The 12,110-nt window shown below is 35.1% G+C and overlaps 1 protein-coding gene across 1 annotated transcript; it reads right to left on the bottom strand.

The window, feature by feature from the left end:
• Positions 1-41: 41 nt before the first annotated feature.
• On the bottom strand, positions 42-12,091 carry adhfe1 (alcohol dehydrogenase iron containing 1). The gene is made up of 14 exons (XM_053486525.1): positions 11,966-12,091; positions 10,527-10,579; positions 10,368-10,411; positions 9,648-9,701; positions 8,841-8,995; positions 8,176-8,372; positions 7,042-7,119; positions 6,747-6,852; positions 3,966-4,118; positions 1,388-1,486; positions 1,137-1,215; positions 827-923; positions 585-742; positions 42-477 (listed from the first exon to the last, which is right to left on the bottom strand). The coding sequence occupies exons 1-14, from the start codon at positions 12,016-12,018 to the stop codon at positions 394-396; spliced, it is 1,410 nt and encodes a 469-aa protein (XP_053342500.1). The 5' UTR covers positions 12,019-12,091; the 3' UTR covers positions 42-393.
• Between the last annotated feature and the right edge of the window lie 19 nt (positions 12,092-12,110).

The raw sequence follows: 12,110 nt of genomic DNA on the forward strand, positions 1-12,110 counted from the left end.
TTTCCATCCAGTTCAGCTAATCAAGATCATACTGAATAAATATGTACATTTATAATAAACTAAATAAGTGAAAATTTATTCAGTTTCAGCTAAGAATTTTCAGAAAGGAGATCATGTACATGATTTTATTAGGAATTTGTACATTTTTGCACTAACACTGCACTGCAGATTATACACAGATTATTGCAACAACAACACAATGAAGTAATTATACTTAAATTTAATGGGACATTAAAGATTTTCTGGCACATTTATATTGTATATATACAATTGGCCTAAAATGCTTGTGGTATTTTGTGATAGCTAACTTGTGAGCTGTGGTTATAGCCTAAGACTTTATAACGAGGGTCATGTCTGCTGTTGCACTAAAACATAGCTAATCTTTTTGCATGTTTAGTAGAGTTTCATGGATGCTTCAAACAAATGACTGAGATCCTCTTCAGTGTGAGATCTTGGTGCAAGTTTTGTCACCCGCTCCTACAAAGCGCACACACACACACGCTCTTTAATTCATAAACAAGATACACAAATACAGTCATAATGCATTAAAAAGGCATGCAAATGGAAGAAATAGTAGAGCAAACCTGAGGAATAGTTCCCTTCACCAACCCGGGAATGTCCTCTTTACTGTAACCAATTTCAGATAAGCCATCTTCCACCTCAAGGTCATACAGAAAGTTCCTCAGAATGTCTGCCAACACACGTCCAGCATCTTCTGTCTTCACATTTCTTACATCAGCGCCTTCCAATTCACACACCCATACAAATGCACATGTAGTCAGGTGTACACAGTACAATAACAAAAAAAAAGGCCTTTGTTCAGTACCTAGTATCTCTGCTGCCTCTAGGTGTCGCTCTGGGCACATACAGGCGGTGAAGGCAAACACAGCAGGAGATGTGAGAACCACAGAGAGGCCATGAGGCTTCCAGGGTCATTCACAAGCAAAAATATTTTTGGAAAAAAGTTAAATATATAAAGCACACTGCACACAGCTTACCATTTAATGCTAGACATTAATACTCTATATTAATAGTAATACTATGGTAAATCTTTTACTCCAGTAAAGGATTTCTATAATTCTGTAGTACATATGCTCGAAGTTGAAGTGTTGCTTATTGATCAGAACAGTGCTCACCACTAAGGGATGGTCCACTCTGTATCCTTTAGCTTTATGGATTTTGATGTTCCCAGAAATAGGATATGACATTCCATGACTAAAATAAAATAAAAGATGTGACCAATAAAAAAGAAATTACAATTAAAAATTAAGTGATTCCATTTTATATAATAGTTTTATTGGCCAATGTTGTAAACAGAACTTTTGGTATAAATCGTATAAATTTTAAGGAAAAAAACGTAAATATGTAAGCCACTGAGAATATTTACCATAAGTGAACTCCCGCATTACCAAAGCCAATTCCAGCAAACACACTTGCCAGGTGCATGCTGGAGCGCGCCTCTACATCATCTGGATTACGCACCGCTCTGACACACAAACACAAACAGTAATTATAATAGTTATGTTCATACATTTGATTTACCTGAACAAGACAACTGTGCATGATTTTTTTGGTAATATATTGGTATTTTTGTCTAATCACATTTTTTATATTTTTGTATCTGACCACGACACCAAAAAAGTGGAGAATCACAGTGAGAACAGAAATGAGTATTCTGTTTAAATAATAAAACTAAATGATAAGACAAATCTTGATGGATTCTACACTGATAAGAAAGCAGTGATTATTTGCTAACTGCAAAGGAAATCTCAGATTTATACTAATAAGCTGGTCTAACTAGTTATACTGTTCATGTATATAACTTTAATAAAGTAAATAAAGTTTAATTGTTGATATTAAGTTTACTGTAAGGAATGGTTATTTAGCATTTTTGGAAAAAGTATCCAGTATCAGCAAAGGTAAAGCTGCTGCTATAAGTTTTATGATACAGCAAAGTATTTAGACATGGGACTTTATAGCGTAGTAGTTTATGGCTTCTTGATAGTATAAAAAGCTACAATTGTTTCTTTGATTAATTTCAAGAGAGAGAAATGGGCCAGGCTAGTAATATATTTACATAACTTTTTTTCACCGTCATTCCACAACAGTAAACTTAACTACAGTGGGGCAAAAAAGTATTTTGTCAACCACCAATTGTGCAAGTTCTCCCACTTAAAAAGATAGGGGGGGGGCTGTATTTCTTATCATAGGTGTACCTCAACTATGAGAGACAAAATAATAATAAAAATAAAAAAAAGTAGGATTTTTATAATATTTGCAAATTATGGTGGAAAATAAGTATTTGGTCACCTACAAACAAGCAAGATTTCTGGCTCTCACAGACCTGTAACTTCTTTAAGAGGCTCCTCTGTCCTCCACTCGTTACCTGTATTAATGGCACCTTTTATCGGTATAAAAGACACCTGTCCACAATCTCAAACCGTCACACTCCAAACTCCACTATGGCCAAGACCAAAGAGCTGTCAAAAGACACCAGAAACAAAATTGTAGACCTGCACCAGGCTGGGAAGACGCAGCTTGGTGTACAGAAATCAACTGTGGGGGCAATTATTAAAAAATGGAAGACATACAAGACCACTGATAATCTTCCTCGCATGATCTCACCCCGTGGGGTCAAAATGATCACAAGAACTGTGAGCAAAAATCCCAGAACCACATGGTGGGACCTAGTGAAAGACCTGCAGAGAGCTGAGACCAAAGTAACAAAGGCTACCATCAGTAACACACTCAAATCCTACAGTGCCAGACGTGTCTCTCTGCTTAAGCCAGTACATGTCCAGGCCGGTCTAAAGTTTTCCTAAAGAGCATTTGGATGATCCAGAAAAGGGATTGGAAGAATGTCATATGGTCAGATGAAACCAAAATAGAACTTCGTATTTGGAGGAGAAAGAATGCTGAGTTGCATACAAAGAACACCATACCTACTGTGAAGCATGGGGGTGGAAACATCATGCTTTGGGGCTGTTTTTCTGCAAAGGGACCAGGACAACTGAATCATGTAAAGGAAAGAATGAATGGGGCCATGTATCGTGAGATTTTGAGTAAAAACCTCCTTTTATCATCAAGGGCATTGAACATGAAATGTGGCTGGGGCTTTCAGCATGACAATGATCCCAAACACACCGCCCGGACAACGAACGAGTGGCTTCGTAAGAAGCATTTCAAGATCCTGAAGTGGCCTAGCCAGTCACCAGATCTCAACCCCATAGAAAATCTTTGGAGGGAGTTGAAAGTCTGTGTTGCCCAGCGACAGCCCCAAAACATCACTGCTGTAGAGGAGATCTGCTTGGAGGAACGGGCCGAAATACCAGCAACAGGGTGTGAAAACCTTGTGAAGGCTTACAGAAAACTTTTAACCTCATTGCCAACAAAGAGTATATAACAAAGTAATGAGATTAAATTGTGTTATTGACCAAGTACTTATTTTCCACCATAATTTGCAACTAAATTCATTTAAAATCCTACAATGTGATTCTATGGATTTAATTTTTTCTGACTAAATACTTACAATACCTGAACTGAGACCGCAGTGTTATGCGCTCAAATCAAAATGTTAAGTAAAAGCATTATGACCGAAAAACATTACAGTATATAAAAAACGATTATGTGGTGGATTTAATAATCTACTTTGAAATAAGTTTCTAATAAGCAACATGCTTAATGTAAACAAACAACTGCACCAATAGATATTAATTAGAAAGCCAAACTGAATACTTTTACTGAAATTAATTAATATGTCATTGGCAGGCACTAACGGGTATTTTTTAATAAAAAAATTGTTAGAACTGTCAAATTGCCCTAACATAAGTGGCAATACTATAATATAACTAATAATAATAATAATAATAATAATAATAAAAACAGCCATGTCCACAGTGTCTCCACACTAGAATTTTATTTTTATTTCATATTTAATACTGTAACACTCTTAAACTTTGATGTACCTTTTTAAGTACTTGGCCACTATGCAGAGGGCATGTCTTGCCCAGACATCACTGATTGGGTTGCTGCCTTGATAAGCAGGACGGGCTATGGGGTTGGTGGGACATGGACTCCTCATGTTATACGGCAAAGCAGTGTAGGATTCCAAAGCATGGCTATTGGACATGAGAGAGAGAGAGAGAGAGAGAGCGAGGGAGAGAGAGAGTGTGAGTGTAGATAAGCAAGGGTTAAAATGATAATAAATATAAATTAAGGATTCCATCCGTAATAAACATCCACAGATACACATGTGCACTATGCTGATTGGAATGTGACAATATTCAATAAATAAATGTATTCAAATGAATTAATTAAACGTATAATAATTTACATTTTATATTTAAAGTACAGTATATATTTTACATAATGCTAACTATAATACGTAATTGTATTACCTGCCTTTTCTTTAAGATACGCTAATATTGTAACAGCTATTTAAAACCAAAAGCATAGCTGGCTTCAGACAGGAACGAAAACAGCACGGTCACAATCAGAAAGCAGTGAGAGAGAGAGAGAAAGAGAGATTTTTTACCATGCACCAAGTTTAAATACTTAAGTAAATTTGAAGGGGAGTACCTTAATAATGTTACTCAAGTAGACATGTAAATGGAGAATTTTAACTTTTACTTGCATAATATTTGCTTGAGGAAATCTTTATAAAGTACAGGATTTGTGTTTTGGCTGGCTAATAATCCAGCTGCTTTTAGAGTTACACTACAGGGCGTCACTCAACACATAGCTATATATCACCAAGTACTGTTAGCTAGAAAGATTACATAAGCATCTGCAAATTCCACTTAAAAAAAAAAGTATAATGCTTGATTATTAATAATATAACTTGCAAACACTTATCCTTGTTAAGCTCTTTCATGTTTCTTAGCTACAACAGCTGCTGCTGATGCTGTAGTTTTGTTCCTCTTTTGCCAAAAAAACATACAATATTGTGTTGCACAGTTTAGAAATCAAAGCCAGGTCATCTGCTTAGAATACTAAGGCACTCCAATAAGAGGCAAGGGGGTGTATTGTGTTACAAAGTAACGCATTAGAGTACTTGGATTACTTTTTGATGTAACAATTAACCTAACACGCTAGGTTCGCAATTTAAGTACTCAGTTACTTTCAAATATGCAATCTGTTACCAATTTCTGTTTTCACAATCACAGAAATCTGCCATGAATTTACTGTTTTTAGCAGGCAGCACTCACTGCAGAAGGGACATGTTGACACTGCAGACAGCACTTACTGCAGAAGGGACACGTCCTCTATGAGGACACCTCGTAGAAATATGATCATGAACATTTTTGTACAACTTAATACCATCCAGTGTGCCTGTGAAGAGGCTTTTTAGCCTGGCAAATCTCGTTCTTACCCCCAAGAGAAACCGACTATCAGACGCGCGTTTTTCTAAGTTCTACAGTTATTGTATTTTAAAAGTGTTCTTTTAAAAGCATAATAGTTCTGTTTTGTGTTTTAATTATAAATGCCTTGACTAAAACAACATGCATGAGGAATCACAAAGGAGTTTTCATTTCCTGCAATGGAAAAGTACTCTAACTAGTTAAGTTAGATACTTACATACAAGGCTTTAAATGGTTTAGCTCCCTCATACCTAACCAGTCTTTTGATACGCTATAATCCACCACGTCCCTTAAGATCACAAAACTCCGGACTTCTGGTAATTCCCAGAATTTTAAAATCTACAAAAGGGGGCAGGGCATTTTCATATTTGGCTCCAAAGCTTTGGAATAGCCTTCCAGACACTGTTCGGGGAGCAGACACGGTTTCCCAATTCAAAAGTAGACTCAAGACGCATCTCTTTAATCTGGCATACGCGTAACTCATCCCATAACCTCATACTCCAGTACACCTATCCTGAATGGCAACTACGCTAATTCTCTCCATCTTTTCTGTATTTCTCTACCCATCCCGAGGCATCTGGAGATTGTGCCAGCTTTAGTAGACAAAGGCCAACCCTGCGAGGTTTCTAAGGCATCTTGAGAAGGACCAGCTCCAGCTAGATTCTGCTTTATGATGGCTGGAGCTACCATCCTGCTCCTGTGCTTCCAGTGATCCAGACGCCATCTGCCCTCTGCACCTACTGCTAAACTGAATCTACACAACTTCTGTTATATTGAACTTTCACCTGCACAACACACATGATGTTATTTCTATCTGTTATCACCCAGATGAGGATGGGTTCCCTGTTGAGTCTGGTTCCTCTCAAGGTTTCTTCCTATTACCATCTCAGGGAGTTTTTCCTTGCCACTGTCGCCGTCACCCTTGGCTTGCTCATCAGAGACATTTCATTCATCATTCATTCATTTCATTATTATCTAGACACATTTTTCTCACACATACACACTTCCAAATATTTTCTTTTCTTTTCTAAAAAAAAAAAAAAATCTTAAATTTTTTTTTTGTGAAGCTGCGTTGAGACAATGACCATTGTTAAAAGCGCTATATAAATTAAATTGAATTGAATTGAATTAATATCATATGTCATAAAATATTGCTGTCTTATTTTACTTTAAGTTTATCTATTTGTTTTATTATAATTTTTCCTTTCAACCATCAGGAATTTTCCCACACCTTAACTGAAAGATTATACACTGTGAGTCTGTACTTATCTGATATTTAGCTGTCAGTCCAAAATAAATCGACTTACGGTCTTAAGGATATATTTATTTTATTAATATTGTCACATTCCACACAGCATAATACACACAGCGTGCACTAAGCCCTACCAGAGTACATCAAAGCCACTGTTGGCAGCCACCCTGTCTGGCATGTGCAGTGTGTGCAGTGGATCCACCACTGCCAAAGTGGGCCTCAGTGATCGATTTGCAATGCCTTTAAATTAAGCATAGGGAAGAAAAGCATAGGGAAGAAAGAAAGTTACATTTAAAGGAAAATAAATTAAGTCAAATAGCTATATTGTAGGTCAACTTTATTTTCTTATGGAATATAATGGATGACTTTAATTGGAGATTAGATTAGAATGAAGTTTAAAGTGATGTTCTTTTTTATTTATTCTCTCACCAGTTTTGGCCTTCATGTCTTCAAAGTCGAATATTGCTACACCTGTGGTCTCACTTCCTGTACCTGCTGTAGTGGGAACTTAAAAACATACATACACACAATAAACTTTATTACATTGAACTGCCTTACTGCTCTTTTTACAATACCTGAAACCGGCATGAAGCAGTTTTTACAACTTTATAGGATATGATATAGTGGTCCCTGGACATTTATTTAAAATACAATAAAATACATTTTGCCTGAATGTGACTTAAATTTCCATTTTCAATTGATTAAAACATTCATCATGATACAAGTTTAATAATTATAATTTTTTTAAATAAGTAAAGTGGAATAAGTCTAAGCAGAGGGGCGTGTGAACCACATGGATTTTATTTTCTATTCTGCTTGCAATGGAGTTTTGCTGTCAAAGTCAGGCAACTTACTGTATCTGTTTTATTTTTAACCCTGTGCTCTTCCAATATCAATTAGCATTTCATATATATAAACCTCTAAGTTGCTGCAGTGATTTCTTTAGACCGGATTGAATCAGCTGACTCAGAGAGACTTTGCAGTGCATGTTGCTTTATATTTTCATCTAGGTTCCACTGACACGGCTTCATACCTTCAGCATTATAACATGGGAGGAAGCAAAAGTGCTATATTCAGTCTTTTATTTTAGGGAATCTTCCAGTTGCTTCTTGCAAAATTAAGAGGCAACTACTTTGTCAGAGGCAGAAGCTTGATATAATATGTAAGCAGTAGTTAGTAGCAGTAGTTTAAAGTAGTCTACTGTATGCATTATTTGATACCCAAATAAATTAAGAGCTTTATCTTAAACAACAAAATACAATAACATTTAAACCCTTAATCCATACATGTTTTTTACAACAGTTTTTTTTTGTTTTTCTTTTTAAAAAAGGAAAATGGATTTTACAAGTTTGTGTCATTCAAAGGAAATCACCCTAAATTCTATTGATTTTCAGTTTGCACAATTTGGATATGACTATAAGATGCCAAACATTATATTTTAAGACATTTTTATGTATTAAAGATGCTGAGAGAAAGCGATTAATAGTATTAAAATATACATGTTTTATGTCAAGAATGAATCTGAGGTTTCAGTATTCTTTAACTGAGTGTGCACACAGTTACCTGCAATAAGAGGCTTCAGTGATTTGGTTATTGGCTTTCCTTTACCAACTGGTGCATTGACAAAATCCAGGAAGTCAGCCTCCGGGTGGCATGCATAAAGATTGGCAGCTTTACAGGTGTCAATCACAGAGCCACCACCCACAGCTACATAAGCATCAAAATCTCTTTTCTTCGCAAAATCAATTGCTGCTTTAAAGCTAAAAATGGAAAGAAAAACAATATTTTGTCCAACTATGAAGACCAAAGACTCATTATAGCCTTCACTCCCACACCATAAACATGCACTATTATAGCTTAGCTGTAGTTTAAACTGGGTTCAGCTTAGGCGAAAGAGTATTATTTATATAGGGCTGAAAAATGAATCTAAATATGGACCTTTTTAAGGTCTATTTAATCGTAAAAAGCTGCAATTTATTACAGGTAATACAGTATATATAGTCACAAACTTATGTAGAGTTTACCTTTAATTTAGGCATTTGTTTGTTTTTTAAAATACTGTAGATGTGATGAATAAATATTAGCAAACATCCTCTTAATTAGATCATTTGTCCAATTATTTACTGTTCGCCTAGATAAATACGTTTGAATTTAAAATGGAACATTTAATATTTACATATCTCAGTTTAAGTAGAATTTTTTTATCAAATCATGCAGCCATACTCTACCTATAATCTGTAGGTTCTACCCTCACACTGTCATAGCATTCATACTTCACACCATGTCTGGTAAGTGAGTCCAACACTGCTGTTATTGGGGGCAGCGTGGACAAGTTCTTGTCTGTCATCAAACACACATTTTGTGCGCCCCAATTCTGCAAGTCCTAGCAAAACATTTAGGAAATTTAGGATTCATTACATCTTAACTTACATTCAACTAAAACAGTAACTGATAACTGATTACAACTTTACAAATAAGTACACTTCCTTTATACTTCCAGATAAACTTTGAGGTGCAAACAATGCTAATACTAAATTCATAGCATTTAAAAAAAAAACATGAATTTTACCATAAAAATCACATTAAACAGTGGATATAATGTGGTTGTAATACTGGATACTGAACTGTGTTGTTGAATATTGTATAACACAGCTTTTTTTCCTAGGTAAATAATTGCTCCACTATTTTTAAACCAACCAGAGACCTAAGTCCCACCCACATAAAAATGACTACTTTTATTATAATTGTAATTAATGTTTTTTTTAATAAATATAAGATAAAATATCATGTGCTCACAAATTGTTTCTCAGAGAAAATATACAACAATATAGTTACTTAATGTGTTTAAAAAGTCATTTGCAATGTCACTCTAGCTCTCCATTGGTACTGTAATTTACAATTATTATTCAGTAACCTTTACATATATTACTTGTAAATGTAAATTACATACCATCTCTATGTCCATTGCCTTAGCATTATTTGACCACACAAGCCTGCTCTTTTTTTTTTTTATGAACCAAAAATGTAACTATTACCATGCCGATCTCTCTGGTCACACCTCTTCCATATCTGACATTGGAGCAAGCCATCTGAAAAATGTGTAAACAAATCATTAGAATCTCCACAAGCCATTTAGAAAGCGCATCATAATTATACAGCTTCAAAGTGATACCGGGTGATTGGAATTACACCTAAATATGGTTCGTTATATAAGAGACATTTGTGTAATTTAATGGCTAGATCTTTATGCCCAGAATCACATAACAGCCTTCTTCGTTAAATAATATATCCTGATATACAGTACAGATTCATTTATCATTTAACATTTATTTGGTCATCACTGTATAACAACATAAAATTCACACAAGACATCAACAATTATTAACACAACATTTTCACAAAGCACGCAGTGGAGTTCAAAGACCATCCAAGTTCACCTCTAACCATCAATCAAACGTGATTACATTAATCAAGCTGTAAGTAACACCTTAAGGGAGTTAAAAATTAGTTGCTTATTAATTATGTCCAATTCGAAAAATTATTGTATTAGACACATAATAAAGCATAGTAGTTTAATTTTAATACTTGAACAGATTCGAAAACAAGTGCTTTTGTACTTTTTTTTTCCAAGAAAAATGTAAATGGATAACTTCTACATATACTGAAGTAATACTTTTACCTAGGGTATCTCTACTTTTACTCTAGTGCACGGTTTATGTACCTTGTCCTTGAGGAGGAGTAGGACTGATACTAACCTCAAAAGCATAGTCAGTTTTTCTTCCACAGACATGTCCTGGATCTGGCCACAAAGAATGTGGTCATTTCACCATCTATGATTTTTACTGTTAAACATGTTCTGTAAAACATGACCAATGATATTTACTTGTATGTTGTCTTTCACATGTAATACACACCTGGCTGAGAGATGTAACCCGAATGTGTGGAAGAATGAGCAGGACATCTGCACCTGTAAGAAAGTATCACATGATTTAACAAACAGACATCACTAACAGGCAAGAGTCTGACCTTTAAATAAGCTTATCTAAGAGTGTTTAAAATACAATACAGACTACCAGACAATGGTTTGGACATACCTTATTATTCAGTGGTCTTTCCTGATTTTTATATCTTTCTACATTGAAAATCATGTAATAATCTCCTTTAAACAGTTGATATTGAGAAGCGTCTGCTACTTATGCTCCATAAAGCCTTTATAACAGCTCTAATCTGAGGTGCTGTTAAATTTTGTAAATGCACTTGACAATAAAGTTCTTGCAAAAATATTCCAGAACAGCTGACCCTCATGTTTTAAAATAACAACTGATGGTTTTTGGTTTTTTTATTACCTAATTAACTAATTTAATATGTGTTATTTTATACTTTTAAAATCTCCAATATTGTAAAAAAAAAAAAAAAAAAAGAAATCACTAAACAGTGATAAACAAATCATTAATTTAGTTTTGAATTATAATCCTTCTAATTCCGTGTGTCCAAATTTTGGCTGGCACTGCAAATGCACAGACATAAAAAATGCTCAATTCATAAAAAAACAAATTTGCCTATTTGATATTTTAGGGATATTTCCCCAGTTCTTAGAATATTTTAAATTCGCTATCACATGGGGACCACTGGCTCATCAGGAAGCACTGTTGCCATGCATCTTCAGGATGGGAGTTTTATCTTGTCCCTGGCCAATCTGACTAAATGCATGGTAGGCTGATTGGGATTTACAAATTGCTTATATGTTTGCATGTTCTCCTCATGCGTTGCAGTTTCCTCCCACACTGAATGTATGAGTGCCTGTACACACTTCACCTTGTACCCCTGAACATCTGTGACCATCACAAGTCCATACAAACATCATATGTATGCTGTTTTGAGGACAGGCATGTACAGTATTCAACTTTAGCCAAGGCCATAACTTAAGCTTTATTTCTGTGAAAGTTTATTTTTGAAAATTTTAATTTGACTTGATTGTCTAATGTTAATGCCAGAAAACTGTATTGTGGTTTACCATATCTGCTTTACTGAACAAATAATGACAAGTACAGTAGCACTGACCCCAGACATAGTGGCAGCTGCACACTACAGGCATTCACTAGATTAACAGAAGTGGCCGCAAAAAATCAATGCAAATAAAAGAGCACAAAATTTTACTAATATTATTTATTTTTATTATACTTATTTAAACCGAATTGCAACAAAACTTTACCTGAAAAGATTTATTTAAAGATTGAAAGTTAAGAAAACGTACATCTAAAGTTATAATAGCCAAACTATTATACATAATAAACATGACTATAACGTTGTTTGTTAGCTGAATGCTTCGTTCTGCAGATGTTGCTTGACTTACGCCTGAACGGCGAGTTGCCTCAGTAAATGTGTCACCCTGTCGCGTCTGGCCATGACCGCTTCCTGAGCGCGTGATTATTCCGATCTGTGTGACCTGCCCGATTTGCGCACACTTGTTGTGCTTTACGACTGTGTACCGTATGTAA

The sequence above is a fragment of the Clarias gariepinus genome, chromosome 25, assembly GCF_024256425.1.
Source record: "Clarias gariepinus isolate MV-2021 ecotype Netherlands chromosome 25, CGAR_prim_01v2, whole genome shotgun sequence".
Lineage (NCBI taxonomy): Eukaryota > Metazoa > Chordata > Actinopteri > Siluriformes > Clariidae > Clarias > Clarias gariepinus.

Coding starts and splice junctions, on each gene's coding strand:
- adhfe1 (XM_053486525.1), bottom strand. CDS start 12,018: ATGGCCAGACGCGACAGGGTGACACATTTACTGAGGCAACTCGCCGTT. Junction 6,853..7,041: donor AGACATGAAGGCCAAAACTG/GTGAGAGAATAA, acceptor CTTAATTTAAAG/GCATTGCAAATCGATCACTG. Junction 1,487..3,965: donor GTGGCCAAGTACTTAAAAAG/GTACATCAAAGT, acceptor TTTGTGTGTCAG/AGCGGTGCGTAATCCAGATG.